Genomic DNA, 19,346 nt, shown 5'->3' on the forward strand with positions numbered 1-19,346 from the left:
ACTCATTACTGAACATGTCATATTTGTGGCACGGGAGGCACAAATACTAAAAGATAAATAAAATGCAAATCATAAAATAAGTAACATGGAATTAAGTAATGTTGATAGAATGCTGTGGGAATGCAGAGAGGCATGGAGAGTCTTGAGAAGGGATACTAGAGGAGAGATTCACAGAAATGACACTTAAACTGGATCGGCAGGATTTGTTCATTCAGTACTCACCTGCCTACTTTGATTTTTTGGTTTGTTTTAAAGATTTTATTTATTTATTTATTGATGCAAGAACTGGGGTGTAGGCCAGAGGTACAGGGGGTGAGAGGATTCACTAGAGACCGAGTGGGGAGCAGAACATCACCTGCCTACTTTGTCCTGGACTCCATGATGCCAGATAAAGAACAAATCGTATTTTGACAGATAGGAAAATAGGGTGGTTTGGGTAAAAGGATAGGCATGCTGCCATCAGGTACAGCTCATAGAATACATAAAATATGGGAGAGCAAACAGAGCTTACTAAGGCAACTTGAAATTAGCACTGTCTGCAAACTCACTGAATACAGAATAACTAACTTCCACTATTACTATTAGTATTGACAACCAACTTCCATTCATTCTTTTTCATGTACCCTGGTAATGCTGTATATGAAGCATTCAGTGAAATCCTCATATTAACCCTATGTGGTAGTCTTTATTACTATTAGCCCTACTTTAGGATCAAGGAAATTGAAATTGAGGGAAAGAATAAGTAACATATCTATGACTGTACAGGAAAGCAGTAGAGCAGGTTTTAACCGAAGGCTGTATGAATAAAGACCCTATATCTTCATCACCACACTAGCATCTAACAGGCAATAACTTATGGAATTTAGCAAAAGCATTTTTAAAAATGTTTACCTTGGTGATTTCATGCACAACGATATTGTTTTGCAGATTTAGATGGCATGGACCTGGGCAAAAAGATCAGCGTCCCCAGAGACATCATGTTGGAAGAATTATCCCACCTTGGCAACCGTGGTGCCAGACTATTTAAGATGCGGCAGAGAAGATCTGACAAGTACACATTTGAAAATTTCCAGTATGAATCTAAAACACAAATTAATGTAAGTATAAGGTGATGGTGTGGTATCTCAATGGCAGTACTGCTAAATCTGTATATATTCCTAAAATTTCAAAACAAGTATTCTACATATTTGCTTTCTGTTGATTCTGTTAGAACATTTTTTCCATGACAATGAATAGTTTAGGTGTATAAACAAAGGGAGTATTGTGTTTGATATGAGTATCTTTTTAGTTCAATGGGGACTTTGTAAGCTCATAGATTTGACATTGAAGAACTGGTCTGTTCAGCTAAGAGGAGGGAGAGGGAGTAGAGAATGGTGGTACTAAAAGTTTCCATGGTGTTATCACAAGTTCCATGGTGTTCGGGATGGAAATAATTCCAAAACCCATAGCACCCCACAAAGTGTACACATTTCACTGGTTGAAAACATCCTGGTGCTGAAGTGTGCCTGGGAAGTATAGACATATTTCATCTCCTCTCAAAGCATTTACTCCACATTGGGCAGGGAAGTCTAGAACTACTATAACAAAACCATTGTGGACAGAACTCTCTGAACAAAAGCCTTCCTCAACTGAAAGTTAATAAACAAACTAGTTAATTTAATTATGTTTACATGTTGAATAATAGTATATTCATTTAAACTGTCATTTAGAGAGATTGTAGAGGAAATTCATAGTAGAAAAGCAACTAGTGCTGGGGAAATGGTCCTAAAAATTAATTACAAGACATAAGGAATCAAGAGGAAATAGTGCACTGTGTACATTTGAAGAAATGGCAGAGACAACAGAAAATATGTTTTATTTACTGAGGGTTTCTTCCTATAGCCATGAAGAGTCTGCACGTTTACTTACGAATTTAAACCTGAAAATTTACCAGCTGCCATCACTAATAGGTTTTGAATAGGCAGCAAATGTTTGAATATTTACAGCAAACAGACTGATTTCATCGCTATCTTTTAATATAATTACTAAGACACCTTGTAGAACTAACATCTATCCCCACAAGCACTAAACTTTTATTCATTACCCAAATTTCTATTTCACTTGTTATGTTTTTGGTTAATGTAAGTGTTGAGAGAACATCTTAAATTAAATCTTTGTTCCCTCACAATAATGCGCATCCTTCAACATACATGGATTGAATCTAGTTCAGTCAACTAATTATGAATTTAGTTAGACATCAAAGCTTAGTCAACTAAAATATTTACATTTTTGAAAGATGAGTTTTCAGTTGAAGTCATGGATAAATGTAATTTAACTCTGTAATTATGCCCAGTGTCATCTTATCAAAAAATATTCTCAACTAATACAGTATGAGCCTAAAATAATATTAACCCTATCTAATAGAGTCTGATTATATAATCATATTCTTTCAGTTATAACCACAGTGACGCAGTTTTGTGGGATAATATAAAACAAGATGCTTAAAGAAGTTCCTTGAAAAGTCATCTACAAGTCTAGACATCTGAATAAATGGATAATGCCTGTTTTCACAGCTTGTGTTTACACCTCTAACAATAATGTCTTAACTGCAGTTCTGGAAGAAGAGACAATGAGATTAAAACTGTCCTTAAGGGAACATATTTTCTCATCACTAGTATTTCAAATTATTGACAGTGATCTTACATGCCTGTGGTAACATGTTCTGGTTATACATAACAGGTATAAGAAAGTATTGATCATTTTTCTGTGTTCCTAGAAAATTGGGCTCAAAATAAATAAAATAGTGCAAACAGGTATATTGAAATAAATAAAATAAATGCTGATAAATAAGTCAAGGCCATAAACCAGAAAACTGAATGCAATGTAGTCACAGGTCATTGAGTTACATAACATACTCTAAAGTCAGATGAAATTTACTCCCCCTTCCTTAGAAATGAGGAAAGTAGTATTCAAGGAAGTAAACTGATTTGACTTAAGCAACACCATAATAAAGACTCCTACAACCCAGTTCTCAGAATTCTAGAGTTTTTGGCACCCATACTTCTCTTGATGTAATTAAAGGAATCTCTGTCCTGGGAAATGGGAGACAAAGTCTTGGTCCTGGCTCATCTGCAAGTCGGGTGATTCGGAGTTTATTTAAAACTTTCTTTGCCTTTCTGGACCTGATTTCTCAATTATAAAATAAGGTGATGGACTCAGATATTCTCAAAGGTGCTTTCTGGCTTTAATTATTTGGATTCTCTGATCTTCATTCTAAAAATAACCTGTACTATACATCATTGAGGAATAAAGTGAGCCACACGATGTGATGATCTATTTGCTTGATCAAGGCACTAGAGTGCAACTTGAAAGAAGCATTGTTAACATAACAGGAATTAAAAAAAAATAACATTAGCTTCAGTTCTATTTCCATTCGTGTATTTATACTTTTGGCAAATATTTATCAAATGCCTGCTATGTTTTAGATACTATGCTGGCAGCTCAAAGATAAATAAATATAGTCATTGTCTAGGGATGGAAATAAGATAACATTGGAAGAACTATTTACTTATAACCTAATTCTTGAATCATCTTTATTTGATTTTTATGACATTAATCTAATTTATTCACAGCATTTTCTGACATGAGCATTTACTTTTACTGCCTTCCTTTGAGCTATATTGTCAAAATAATTATTTAACTTATATATTTCTTGTTTTATTATACCATTTAAGACATTATTAGGGCCTCCCCGGTGGCGCAGCGGTTGAGCGCTGGGTTGCGAAGCTGCCCGCGGCCTCTGCGGCGCCAGTTCGATCCCCGGCTGCTCCCCGGCCACCGGAGGAGGGTCCCACATGGTTCGCAGACCTCTCCTGCCGCCCGCTGCTCCCCTCAGCAGTGTACTTCGGTCCTTCTGCCTGCTCTGCTCCCCGCTCTGGCTCTGCTGAATTCTCTCACCCTCCTGCGCTTCTGACTGTACCCAGTGCATGTATAAACAAAACAAACAAACAAATAAATAAATAAATAAAACATGCCTTTATAAAAGAAAGAAAAAAAACTTAAAAAAAAAAAGACATTATTAGATACCATTTGTTCAAGTATTTACTCTCATTTAAGAAATAATAATTTCAGCTCTGGGCTTATTCTGATGAGAAACTGGCAAATTCAAACCACATAAACCTTCCATGATATTAGCAATAACAAGAAAGCTGTATTTTTAAAAACAAGTGGAAATATACTTGTATGCTACACAAGCCAATTTTGAAGCCCTAGATCATAAGCTATCAACTTCTTATACAAAAAAGTCAAAATGGAAATGGATGAAGAAAATAAGCAATCGAGAGAAAATAAAATACAAGAGTGACTCATGATCATTAAAATTTTTTCTATAAATTACTAACAAAAGATATTAAGCAACAATCCATGTTTTACAGGTCAGAAAATACAGGCATTTCATAACTATGGACTTTTTTGAAATCCCTAGAAATGTTAAATAATACTGGGGAAAAGGACAGTATACTATAAAAAGTATAGAAAAATAAAACCAAAATAAATATAAAGGGCTTCTGTATTTTGTTCAAAATATAATTTCTATGTATTTGTCATAAATCACAGAACAGATTTTTTAAAATCTTTTTATTTATATTGGTGTTTTAACAGAAATTATATACATTATCCATGTTTTCATAATTTATTTTTTGTTAACCTTTAAGTTACTGCATTGGTTTTATTCTGTTGAGGACCAGCTTAACTGCAATAAAAAGAAACACATTTTGATTTGTCTTCCCAACTTTTCCTGAAGAAAATCATTCATAATGGAACTCTATAATTTAAGGTTCATGTCATAACTAAAACAACTCACTACCCAACCATTATGAAGCTTTGCTTGTATACTTAACAATAATAGAGTTACTGGGTGTCTCCTGATAATTAAGGTCTAGCTAGAAAGAGTTGATTTTCCTGCTCATCATTAATCCCCAAGAAAAAGTCTATGCACAATGTCAGTACTATGATTCTTATTAATGTAGGTAGACTGGATTGTAAGTTTAGGTGACATTCATTTCATGGTCACATTTCAGGAACTTAGAAAAAGGAACTCCTTATGTGTGATCCATCTAAATGTCTGATATTTATCTCAACTGGCTTTTAATTTATAATTAAAATTAGCAAAGAACTTCCATATTTTTAAGAGATGGCATAGGATCAGAAGTGAAAAAAGATACTACTGTAGGCAATTGAGTCAAACACTCAAGCTAACAGCTAATTTCAAAATGCTGAATACTAATATTTCTGAGTACAGCATTACCCCAACTTTTTCAAAATTGTTTCTTTTATATTTTAATTGATTTATTTTTCCTTACATAGTTGTATTCCCCATAGTTCTACCACTACCATATCACTCATGAGCCATCACCATATTCCCTTGTGTTTATCCTCCCTGTTCTACCACCCCTCACCCATCCTTTGATGAAAGCCTCAGTTCTATGGTCAGCTTCTAGTTTTGAGTTTTTCTTCACCTTTTGTTTGGTTTCTCTATATTCCAGATATAAGTGAGATCATGCTGTATTTGTCTTTTTCCTTCTGACTAATTTCAGCTAGCATAATTCCTTCCAGCTCCATCCATGATGCACTGATAGCATGAGTTTGTCTTCTTGATCGCTGAGTAATATTCCATTATATAGGCCTATTGACTAAAAGGCAAACTGCTAAGTCCAGTAATCAAGAACTGCTACTCACCAAATAAAAGTTCTTTTCATTTCTTCATCTTTCCACAAACCAGCTCACTGTTGCTAACATATGCCCTACGTATTTCCACAGCCACTCTGCTCCTGGTGCTACAGAGAATAGGGAGAATGTAAAAGGCACCTTGAGAGTGGCTGGGGTTTGGTGAACCTAAAAACAGGAATAAGCTTTATTTCTTCCCTAATTTTATCAGGTGAGGTACTTTATTTGTAATCTGTAATTAACAAATATTTGTATTTTAAGACAAATACTTTGATCCTCACATTTCCGTAAAGGGTTTAAACAAGTATTAAAATGTAAAATTGTGCTTTGCCATAGCATCTTATAAGTAAATATAGAAATGAATGAAGGATTAAAAATATTTTCTAAAAGGCAATTTGACTTTATGCACTTCTTAAACAGATTGGTTTCTTTTTAAAATGGATGTGTTTCCATCTATAATTTAAGGAATGCAATATTACAGAGATAAAGCTTAGCCATACTTCTAAGGACATAACTATAACAATGTCTATTTCCCTCTGTTTAAGTGCAAACTAACTGTTCTTAAAATGTCCTATTATCACAGAATAAATCCTAAATGATAATAATACAACAAAATTCACTAAAATTTAAAAGCATTTCTTTGAAGCGTTTTATTTTCTAGATATCCCAAAATGTACAGGTTTATGTATCTTTTTTTTAAAGATTTATTTATTTATACAAGAACTGGGGTACATGCCAGAAGTGCGGGAGGGTGAGAGAATTCACCAGAGGCAGAGCGGGGAACAGAACAGGCAGACGAACTGTAACACACTGCTGAGGGGAGCAGCGGGCGAGACAGGAGAGGTCTGCTGCGCCATGTGGGTATCTCCCTGGCTGGCCAGGAATCGAACCAGTGCTTCAGAGGCTGCGGACAGCTTCACAGTGCTGTGCTCAACCTGCTGCACCACCGGGGAGGCCCAGCTTTATGTATCTTAAAGTTTTAATTTTTTGCTACACATGACGGTGTTCAAATTTTACATCTAATTTTAAAACAAGAGATAGTAAAGAATTTTAGTAAATCCCAACTCTAAATCAAATAATAATGTAAGGATTACTAAGCCAATATTTGGCCAAAATGCTCTATAATATTAGATGTGTAAATACCTCGAAATTATGTAGATTTCCCCTTATAGGGATGTTGTGAGTAGTAAATTAAATGATGGGTACAAGCCCAAGACAATGCCTGGCAAACATATGACTCTTCGTTATTATCGAGTGGGTTGTCAGCACAAAACAAATCTTTGATTGATATCACTAGCATTTCTCATTCACTGGCTCAACCATATTACTGAAAATGCCTGAGGCTTTACAAAACAATGAAGTGGGATTATGATTTAATTCTAAGTGTAAAAGGAGTGTTGCACATATCTCCTTTTAGTGTGCCTAACTCAGCTGACAGCAGTTTGCTTTTGATCAAATACAGCACAATATTACTATGCAGAATGGGAAACTGGATGGACACAACTTGGAAGGTGGTTCACAGCAAGCCCCGTTCACTCCTCCCAACACCCCAGATCCACGAACTCCCCCGAATCCAGACAACATTGCACCAGGTAACTTACTCCTGACAAAGAAACAATAAGATTGTTGTGCACGTCATGACTCAAGTTATTTGGATCCTTTAGTAAATGGGGTTTAAATATTACAGCTTTTCTCCTTCCCTATCTATTTTGTGGTTAAGTACAGAATAAATATAAAGATTTACACTAAAGGAGCATATAAAACATTTGTAGCTATCTTATGTTCTTTCAGATGGTCTGTTGTATTTGCTGGTGATTATTATATTAAAAGTTAAGTCGAGTAAATATATTTAAATTCTATTTGTATTGGGCTGTACAATTTATGAAAGCTATGATATGTATTGTCTTCCTTAATTTCACAATAACTCCATCTAACTGCTATTATAAAAGGCCTTATTTAAATCCGTATTGACTGTTCATGAGTTAAATCCAGGTCTGGTGTCAAATTTATTTTGACAAGCCTTACATGAAGTGACCTTGTGGAGATTGCTTTCATTATTCTCTGCTTCTTTAAAGGACTTTAAATGCAACCACTTAAGATCGTATATCTGTTTACTACCTTAAAAGAGAAACAACTCCTTATCCAAGTCAGTATATGTTATTCAGAAATACTGTCAGATTTTGAAATATTAAATCAGAAAAATAATCTGAGCTATTTAGACAATATCTTTTCAAAATAACTTGTAGCAAATATTTTAAGTATTTCCTCAAGTAATGTATAAAGTGTTTTCTTATTCCTAATGTGTTTATCTTGAAATTAGCACTACCTACTATATTTTCTAAAATAAACAGAAAGTTTGGCAAAAACACTTTCAGAATTCTTTCCAAAGAGTAATAGTTTTTTTGAAAATCAATAACTAATGTAACTACATAATATTAAATTTTACTTAAAAATAAATTGAAGGGGGCCTCCCCTGGTGGCACAGCAGTTGAGCACTGGGCTGCGAAGTTGCCTGCAGCCTCTGCAGTGCCGGTTCGACCCCGGCCACCGGCAAGGGTCCCACATGGCATGACAGACCTCTCCTGCCATGCCCGCTGCTCCCCTCAGCAGTGAATTTCGTCACTCTGCCTGTTCTGTTCCCCGCTCTGGCTCTGGTGAATTCTCTCACCCTCCCACGCTTCTGACTGTACCCAGTACTTGAAGGTCAGTCACTTATAAGCTTAGGTTTATTAAGATATTCTTACTGAACATGAGGAAAAAATATTGATAGACATAATAAAATAACACAGAAGGCCAAGTACACAATTAGAATGCATAGAATTATTCTGAAGTGAAGCATTGTAATAAATTTGTCAAATAGCTTTCAAATAGCTTTTTTTTATTGGCAGAAAAACAACTAACAGATTCTATATATATAGCATTAAGCACATAACAGGAAAACAAGCTTTAGAATCACGTAGACCTGGATTCTACCTTCTAGCTCTTTCTATCCCTTTCCACTTTACTGCTGTTTGGAGGAAAGAAAATTAATATCTTGAAGTCTCAGTTTCTTCAATCAGTAAAATAAGAAAAATAAGCCTCACTGCACAGGCTCATTGTGAGGACTTAGGGTAATAATGTGCGTATAGTCCCTGACATGTCATAAAGACCTCAGGTAAAGCTAGTCCTTTCCGTATCCACTTTTGTATTCTTATACATAATAGAATGCATAAACATTCTCTTACCTACAAAAACTATACTGAAACCTCTTGCTTTATAATATTTAGTGCTTTAGTTCTTTAAAATAGGAAAGAGAAGACATATAGAAAAGCTTTATGTTGGTTCAATTTAATACTCTCATCACTAAGTTAGAAACTTGATTATATGATCATCATTATAACTGTGTAGTTGCAAAAGAATAGAAAATTTTACTTCTATGCTCCAGGAATTCACAAATATGGAGACAGAACAAATACCCATAATATATTTATTTGTTGTCTCACTTTCTCTCTGCAGACATGATTTAATAGCTTATATGCATTTTATTTACTGTGAATAATATATAGAACACACATACATATAAATATTTATATGTAAAGAGAAAATTTAAGGTACCAATTCATATAGTTATTTAAAGCTAAAATATCCAATTATTAAATGTTAGAAAATATGTAATACAGACTAAGTATCATAAACTAACTTTTCTCAGATATGAATCAAGAATAAATATTATATGCCATAATACTTTTGGAATGAAGTCATTTTGAATTTGAATCAGTTATATTAAAACATATTTTAATACCAAAATTAAATGTTGACATGAAGCATTGCAAAATTGTCATTTTTCTAAGAGGTTAAACAAATAATTCAGCATATCAAAAAAAAGAAAAATGTTGTTAGTTAATTCACTCTGTAAAAGGAAATTGGAAAACCAGGAATATTTAAAAATGTGAAAAGATTAGACCAATTATTGTCCCTAAATTTAATTATCATAAAGACCTTAAAATTATTATGAATGTGGTGGAGAAACATTCAAAAGTATTTCATTCAAAGTAGCTTAAAGATAAAATGCAAAATTACATGTATAGTAGAATGATACTTATTTGGTCATTAGGTTTATGGGTATAGAAAAGCTGGGGAAAATATACAAAATAATTCTTTAGTGTAGTAGGATTTCAAGGAATTTTTTAGAGATGTAAAATTAAAAAATTTTAAGTTTCTATGTAGTTGACCTCTGATCAACTTGAGGGAAGAACTAGGACTTACAATGTGGTAGCTGTGATAATGGGGTCACCTGTACGTACAGAGGAAAGAGTAAGAAAATTAACTCTGCTTTTCTGGGGGAGACAGAAATGACAATCTCAAGTTAAGGCAGGGCAAGAATTGGGGAGGGCATTCCAGACACAGGGAACAGTGCACCAATGAGGATGCATATGAGGACAGAGTAAACTTCCAGCAGACCCATAACTATGGAGGTGAAATATGAGAGAACAATGGCAGCAGATGAAGCTGGGCAGGTGGAGGGCACGTGCATCATACTGAGTAGATTTTTGTCCCGGGGAGCCATTCTCACACCCTAAGAAAGAGAAGTGAGTGACAGGATCAAGTTTTCCAGCTAAGGTCACTTGAGCAGCAATATAGAGGATATCTGGAAAAGGGTTTGAGAGCTGAAAGATTAGATGGAGGCTTCTGTGAAAGCCCAGAAAGAGAAGGTCAAGGCCTGAATCAGGACAGCAGCAATGGAAATAAAGGAGAAAGAGGAAATTTTCTAGAGCAAAGTTTCCCAATTTTCCATTTACAGATCACTGGCGTATGATTTGTACTGAGAATAATGCCCAATCTTCGGAAAGAAGACAAGATTTTAAATAGGTGCCCATAGTGATTCAGAAGTCCAATTGGAGAGCCCACTGTTTTAGAAATCCTTAAAACGTGTGACTGTAATACTTAATGATTTGTTCTAGAGATGGGGGCAGAGGTCAGATTTAGGATAATGGTTCTATTTTGGGCACTTGAGATGTAGCTATAATATCTGCTAAGATGACAAATACAGAAAAAGCTGCAGAATGTATTAGAAAATAGCTACATAGAGGTGTAAGCAGGATAGAATGGGCACTAGAAGAATATTGGGTAATATGGTAGGTGGTTGCACAGAGGACTGCGTGCATGCACGCTTGCGTGCACACACGTGCACATACAAATGTTCCCACACATGCCCCCACACACGCCCCCACACACATACACCTTGGAATCATCAATATGTAGGTTATAGTCAAAGTCATGAATGTAGATGGGTTTTCTAGACAGAATGTGGAGTGTAAGGAAAAGTTTTGAGTTAACACCAGTGTTTAAGTGGCAAGCAGAGAAAAGCAGACCATTAACTGCTGGAGGTGATCCAAAGAAACGTAAATTACTGCTAATAGTAATTGCTAGAGGTGGAATTATCCAGAGCTTTGGGAGGAGATCAACGTTGTGGGTGTAATGAAAGAATGGGCGTGGTTTAACAGAAGAAAATAGAAAGCATCTGAGAGGAGGGAAAGAACATGAAGGAAATCTAAATTTAAGTAGGAGCAAGCAAGTGAGCAAAGGATTGACATAGCAGGAAAGAGAAAAGTAGTGCAGGGCAGTGGAGTGAAGAGGAAACAGCTGTGGCTTTGAGCACCTGAAGAGTGTCACTTGATACATGGGAAAATGGTTTATCGTTTATGCCAGCAATTTGTGTGCTTTTTAAATGGCACTTACAGAAACTTTCCAGCATATGTGAGAAGAATAAATTGAGCAGTGAGACCAGACGCTGAAAGGCTAGGTGAGAAATCTTTGGGAGCTAAGTAAACAAAAGCTGGGTGCACCAGGCAATAAGATGGGGATGTAAATAAGACAGTGAAGACAAGTTATTTCACTGTTTCGAAGCTTAAACAATCACAGAACACTCATTAAAGATAGACAAGACCTATATCTGTTCCGAGAAGAGGGAGATTTTGTTCTCAGTGCTATTTCCCCACAGTCTAGACTACAGTAAACACTTAACATACATTTTTAAATTAATGAATTAATGGTGGTGTCTATAATATAAATTAACATGTGGAAGAATTTTAAAAAATTAATTGAGTAATTTCACTACACAGATGTATACTAAGATAATCAAGGAAGCTATCACTGTGATTTGAAAATTTTAAATATACAGAAAAGTGGTTTTCTTTTTAAAATGCCATATGCTAGAAGGGTTTTAATATGTCTGACACATTCAGACTACTCTTTTCTGAGAAATCATAGAAACACTGAGTTCTTCATTATCTTTATGCATGCTTGAAAAATTAAACCCGACTAATGTACGGTGAGGTTAGAAACTCAGACACTCTGTGTTTACTTGTTCTTGCTTTATTTTTCCAAAGGGTATTCTGGACCACTGAAGGAAATTCCTCCTGAAAGATTCAACACCACAGCTATCCCTAAGTACTACCAGTCGCCCTGGGAACAGGCCATTAGCAATGATCCAGAGCTTTTAGAGGCTTTATACCCTAAACTTTTCCAGCCTGAAGGAAAGGCCGAACTGCCTGATTACAGGAGCTTTAACAGGTAATTCTATTTTCCTGCATGACACTGCTGGCATCCACTACACTGTTGGCCATGGTTTTAGATCATGCATGGTATAGAGAACTGAAAACTCTCGTAGAAAAAAAATTTTCTTGCAGTAAAAGTCCTCGATAGCAATCTACGAAATATTCTAAGCCTAGGCAAAAACTCGTTTTGCAATATCACTGGTATGCCAAGCCTTAGTTGTTTTTTAAATAAAAATGAAGGAAATGATTCAGGAACTATCACTATTACAACAGCAACATTGTCTCCCACATTTAAAAGTATTGTTTTAATAATAATTTCTAATTCAAAGGTCAATATTAGTTTGTATGTGGCTTCAAAAGACAATGTTGTTTAGGAATTTCAAAAATAACTCACACACACACAAAGAAAAATAACTCACAACTGTACTATGAAAAAGACTACAATCCTAAATTCCACTTAATATTCTTCTAAGCTAGGTTACAGGTAATGTAAGGACTTATGTCCCAAGACTCCAGCACATGAACCAGCCAAAACTAATGCTACAAAAGATATTACCAAATACTATCTGCATCATAATGAATATATTGGAAAATGCTTCCCCCATTATCCATCTTTTATAATTTCCATGGGTATATTAGATATATTTGTAATGGTCTCCTCATCCATTCTTTGATCACTTGGTATTCATGTTAAAGTAAAATATCTCCACTATGATGTTTCATACCCACAAAAAAGCAGAGCTAATCTATAAGTTGTTTAATCACTTCATTTAAAAATTAATAAATTAAGGAGTAAATCTTTGACTTACAAAAGAATGCCACAAGGCTTTATTTAAACAGTGATCTGTTTAGGTATTTTTGGAATAATTGCACTTTAAAATTTTAGCTTCTACACACTACTGAATGAATAATATTCAGACTACTATTATTATCAGTAATATATTTACTAGTCTCACAGCACCTGCACCCCTATGTTTATAGCAGCACTGTTTACAATAGCTAAGCTTTGGAAACAACCAAAATGCCCAAAAATAGATGACTGGATCAAGAAGATGTGGTCCATATATACCATGGAATATTACTCAGCATTCAAAAAAGATAAACACATGCAATTTGCAGCAACATGGATGGCGCTGGAAGGGATCATGCTCAGCGAAATAAGCCAAAAAGAAAAAGAAAAATACCGGATGGTCTCACTCATAGCAGGAATCTAGAAAACTTAAATAAGGGACCAGGAAAATGAATAACTATAAGAAAGTGAAAATAAAAATCAACAAAAAACTATGAACCAGAGAAACTTTTAGGGGGGCGGGTCAGGAGGGGAGGGATTGGGGTCAGAATGGGGGGGCTGCAATTGTATGGGGAATATAAAAATAAAATTTATTATTTAAAAAAATATATTATTAGCATTACAAGGAGTCCTAATGAAATCAGTGCTACATCTATCCCATAAAGGATGTGCACCATAGAATTTAAGGAGGGATTGAGGAGTGCAGGGAAAAGCTACTGGAGGCCCATTCTAATCAATGAGATAATGTTTTCTTTAATGAGAGTGTAGAAAATTATAAAAAGTAGGGGCCTCCCTGGTGTCGCAAGTGGTTAAGGACCACACCATGAGGCAATCCATAGCCTCTGCAGCACGAGTTCAATTCCTGGCCAGGGAGCAACCCACATGGCGCAGCAGACCTCTCCTGTCTCACCCACTGCTCCCCTTAGCTGTGTATTTCAGTCAAAATGCCTGTTATACTCCCCACTCTGTCTCTGGTGAATCTTCTCACCCTCCCGCATCTCTGGCCTGTACCCAGCTCTTATATGCATAAATAAATAAATATTTTTTAAAAATTATAAAAAGTAAAACCTTAGGGGAAAATGGAAAATAATGGAATACTTGAGGCCTGTTTTTGAGATTAGCGCTTTAGAGATGTCAGAAGACTTCTCTATATATTGTAGCTTCAATACCTCACATCTGCTGAGAAGCTTGCTTCCAGTTCTCTGAGCAAACTGGTCATACATTGAGTTGGTTATAAAAAGATGCCTATAGATTGTATAAATGCCAAGTGAGTACTGTATCAGTGATCACAATATTTTCCCACTAGGAAATGTAGTGCGTGTTTGTATACTTGTGTGAAAGAGACGCAGAGAGACAATTAAGCAATTAAGCAATTTTCCAGTTATTTCCAAAGTCTTGCAAAGAATAAAATAATCTTGGGCCTCCCCGGTGGCGCAGCGGTTGAGCGCTGGGTTGCGAAACTGCGCGCGGCCTCTGCGGCGCCAGTTCGATCCCCGCCTGCTCCCCGGCCACCAGAGGAGGGTCCCACATGGCGCGCAGACCTCTCCTGCCGCCCGCTGCTCCCCTCAGCAGTGTACTTCGGTCCTTCTGCCTGCTCTGCTCCCCGCTCTGGCTCTGGTGAATTCTCTCACCCTCCCTTCCGCACTTCTGACTGTACCCAGTGCATGTATAAACAAAACAAACAAACAAACCAGCAAACAAATAAAATAAAGCATGCCTCTATAAAAAAAAAAAAAAAAAAAGAATAAAATAATCTTATTTGGTAGCCCCACATTATGATACACAATTACTAGATATTGCTAATAAAGCATATAAGGGTAAGATGTGGTATAATGGCATTCAGCAATAATAAAGACTGAGTGAATATTAGTTCTCAGTCATAATTTCAAAATGCCATAGTTTAATAATAACTGTAGTTTTATATTCATTCATTTTAGGTTTCTTAAATATTGTAAAATATATTATATTGAGGGCCTCCCTGGTGGCCTAGGGGTGGCCTCAGTGCTATCACCACTACTGCCTGAGTTCAATCCCTGGCCAGGGAGCTAACCAACATATGGCTCAGCAGACCTCTCCTGTCTCACCCACTGCTCCCCTTAGCTGTGTATTTTGGTAGATCCACTTGTTCTGCTCCCCGCTCTGTCACTGGTGAATCCTCTCACCCCTGTTCCCTGAACCTCTGGTGTACACCCCAGTTCTTCTATGCAAAAAAAATTTCAAATTTAAATTTAAAAAGAAATGAATAAAATTTTTAAAAATACATTGAATTAATATTCAAATAATAGTATATTATACCCATGTAAAACACCAGGAAAATAAAGTAGGAGCAAGGAGGTTTCTAGTTCTGCTTCAAAAAGCAGATTTTGAGTGTATTACTAACCTCTATATAAATTCTCTCGTCTATAAAGGAATTCAAGCATGCAAAGGTTGCTGTAGATCCTGTTCTCAAAGAGCTCACAAACAAGTGAAGAGTGAAACATGAGGGCAAAAGTAATTATTTTGGAAGACCAGAGAAAAATGTCCTGAAAGCAGAGGAGCTTGGGATGAAAGTCTCCTTTAAATATATTATAAATATAAAAGTACCTTTAAATATGTTACATACATTAATTAGTTACCTGGTAGAAAAACTTATTTTAATTTTTATTTAACCACTTTACATAATTCTTTGCCTTATAATGGATGCACTATATATCCAGCACTATTAATTTTTGCAAATAGAATACCATCACTGATCAATCAAAATAAACAAGAAAGCTCCTATTATCTGTGAATCTGAGAGAAACAGACTTACTACTTACTACATAGATTACAAAGTATAAAAATCAGTTGAAGTCTGACCTATGTTTGAAGAATTGATGTTAAAGGATTATGGATTCATGGTTATCTTTCAGTAGAATATTCCAAACTTTTAGTGGAAATTTTTGCTTCACTAACTGACTAAAGCTTGCAACTATTTTCAGAGATCTTAAACATCCTACAAGTAGTCTCTCACTTTGAATGCTTAGCCTCTGTGTTAAGGGATTTTCTTTACTTTGTGTGCTGAGGGCAATAAAAATTCAAACAAACAGGATATAATCTCAATGGTGCCAAAGAAAAGAAATCTCTGCTTTCCAAACAGCAACCTCTCACCGGATCAGTGGTAGGAGGTAGGAGGTGGGTGATGGAAAGGAAAGGAATGTTTTCATTTACAAGAGAAGAAAATGACCCCCCTCCCTAACTGGGAGGGAAAAACAAAACAGAACTGGGTAGAAAGGGAAAAATCAATGCACTGAATGCCAAAGCCACATACTGAATTTCAGTGGCAGAGGAACATTTCTTCTTTGATTTAATTCAGAAAAAATAAATAAGAGCAAAATTCATTTCTGGAATTAATAAGCACATTGAATTGACCAAATGCAATTTTGACTGAATTGAACAAATTCAGCCTAAATCTGGAAATATTCAATTCTAACCTCATGTATCCAATGGGTAACAGAATATTCTTAAACTCCCAGGAATGGATGAGCAGTCTGTGCAGTTGCATGGCCCCATGCTTAGAAGAGCCATGCTTGATATATGTATAGTAGCCAAGGTTTGTTGTAAGTATAGTTTGAATGAATGATGTAGCATATGAGTGAATCAATAAATGAACAAAGTCTTTGTATACAATGGGCAAGCTTCTAAAATGATGAAATGTGGTCTTGGATATCAGAGTCATCCAAGTATGTTTTACTTACATGCTAAATCAAATTTCAGTCATGAAGACGCTTCAGTTCACTCATCAAATACAAAACACAGGCCATTGCTTCACTCTATTGTGACAACAATGGTTTGCGTCATTTAGACACAATCCAAGTGGGCTGACATTTTAAACACACTGTTCCACTTAGAAAATGATCTCAGGAGGTCCAACACTCTTTGAGAATGATCTCATGGGCGTGTTGTCCACTGTAGTGAGTACAAATGCAGTCATCCCGTGAGTTTGGCTACCTGAGTTAAATCCTGGTTGTACAGCTTATTAGGTGGGTGACTTTGGGCAAGGGCAAGTCTCTTGACTAATCTCTGTGTTTGTCTCTCTTTTTTTTTAAACAAAGATTTATTTATTTATTTACGTATACAAGAGCTGGGGTGCAGGCCAGAGGTGCAGAGGGGGAAGGTGAGAGGATTCATCAGAGGCAGAGTGGGGAGCAGAACAGGAAGATCTACTGAAACACACTGCTGAGGGGAGCAGCGGGAGAAACAGGAGAGGTCTGCTGCGCCATGTGGGTCACCTCCTTGGCTGGTGATTGAACTCAACCCGTGCTATAGTGGCTGCGGATAGCTTCACAGTGCTGACACTTAACCCCTTGCGTCACCAGGGAGGCCCCTCTTTTTTTTTTTAAATTGAAGTAACAGTGCATTATGACAGCATGTAAGTTTCAGGTGTTGGTGATGAGAATCTGCCTGGGTATATGCTACAGGCACCTCAGTTTCTTCAATTTGGTGGGAATATAAATTGGACCAAATCATAAGGTTGTTGAGAGGATTTGATGGGACAATGATGACCAGCAGCACCTTGCACTAGACTGAACCAGCATCTGTGCTTAGAGGCCATGGTAATTCCTTCACCAACAGAGTTTCAGGAGCATTTAAAATAGTGTCTGGTGCATGGAATCCACTCAGGGAACTTAGCTTCCATCATTAATATGCCTTATGAAGTTTGATAATCATAATTTGCATGATAATCTAAGTTCTTAAAGTACTTTTTCAAACTGATTTTTTTTCACCTCCAACTTGCTAGTTTTAGACCCTAAATATGAATGTCTATGCTGATACAATAATCTCCAAGTACTACATTAGGCCAACGTTACAGAGATTTGTTATTACCCATTTCTCCCATGTAATTTGGGACAATAAATGATAGTGAGTGATCCTGAGGACAGATGTAGTAGAAACTAAGGCATAGTGCTTTTCAGAAGGAAGCAGTATACTGAATACAAGAAAATCAAGGGTCAAGGAGACATGAACAGTTCAACTCTTCACTCTATGGACATTCTCCTCCATGAAGTTTTTAGTACCTGATTCAGTGTCTCCTCTTGAATAGTAATCCTGTAGCCACTTTTTGGGCCTTCAATAACTATGTAAATGATCTGCTGAATTGTCTCCTTTCACGTTCTTGACTGTTTTGCAGTTAAGGATGGTTTTTTCAATCCTACCTCACACATTCTTGCCTTAAAGTTTGTCACTACTAATTCCTGTGTCATCTTCAGAATCTCAATTTAAAGCATCCCACTCTATTACACGGTCTGTACTTTGCCTTCATTCTTTCTTAATAATGCTTCAGTCCCACATGTAAGAGGGACCTACTTTTCCAGATCCATCAGTCACTTTCTTCTTATCTAACCAGACTCCCAGTTTCCTCACTATTTTTTTAAAGATTTATTTATTTATGCATACAAGAACTGGGGTACAGGCCAGTGGTGATGAGAAGATTCAGTAGAGACAGAGTGGGGAACAGAACAGGTGGATTGACTGAAATACACTGCTGAGGGGAGCAGCGGTTGAGACAGGAGAGGTCTGCTGCGCCATGTGGGTAGCTTCCTGGCTGGCCAGGGATAGAACTTGTGCCTCAGACGCTGCTGGGAACTTCACAGTGCTGTACTTAACCCCTTGCACCATTTTCCATTTTCCTCACTGTTATCACACATAAACTGGAATTGTCAAGAAAGTTTTCAGAGTGATCAGGCTATGAAGAAAAGTAGATCTCTTCCAGGTTTTAAAATAATCTTCACATTTGGAAAATCTATATAGACTTTCCAGTTACATTGTCCAAACATTGTCCAAACACCTTACAAAGTATATTGTAAGGTGATACAGAGTGTATCAGAGAGAATTCCAATTGTCTTAGAGTACATTGTGACAAGAAACGAGGCAGACATGCCAATGGCATAAAGGGCATAGTGTAAGATGGCAAGTGGGGTTAGAGGGGGGGAGGTAAAAACACAGACCACAAAACAGGGGAGTAAGGAGCCTATTTCTGGCTGCAAAATACCTGGGAAAGCTTCAAGAAAGTGAATTGTATTGCTTAAATAACATACTCAGAATTTAAAGGGCATTTGGAAGTGTAAAAATTAGAACTTAAATATCTAACTGAAAGGGGGTTTTGAAACATAGTAATAAGGGTCAGAGTACTCCAAGCAGAGGTGAGAGAGTATGAGGAAAGGCACTCAGTCGGGGAGCATGGAGAAGAAGCAGCAGGGCATCCAGGCTGCTGGAACAAAGCGTGCATGAAAGCCAGCAGAGGAAAAACCCGTCTGCTTGACCTTTCCACGGGGATGTTGAAATCCTTTTTCCATGCA

At 36.5% G+C, this 19,346-nt stretch overlaps 1 protein-coding gene across 1 annotated transcript in view; it reads left to right on the forward strand.

Annotated features, from left to right (window-relative positions):
• MYOZ2 (myozenin 2) overlaps nucleotides 1-19,346 on the forward strand; it is a gene marked incomplete at both ends in the record, with an annotated part of 32,541 nt that overhangs the window by 10,583 nt on the left and 2,612 nt on the right. Inside the window, 3 exons of the mRNA XM_084252398.1 lie at nucleotides 928-1,097; nucleotides 7,166-7,295; nucleotides 12,072-12,255. Coding sequence (XP_084108524.1) covers nucleotides 928-1,097; nucleotides 7,166-7,295; nucleotides 12,072-12,255 — 484 coding nt within the window. The remainder of the gene's footprint in view (nucleotides 1-927; nucleotides 1,098-7,165; nucleotides 7,296-12,071; nucleotides 12,256-19,346) is intronic.

Source organism: Talpa europaea (assembly GCF_964194135.1).
Source record: "Talpa europaea genome assembly, chromosome: 13".
Classification (NCBI taxonomy): Eukaryota; Metazoa; Chordata; class Mammalia; order Eulipotyphla; family Talpidae; genus Talpa; species Talpa europaea.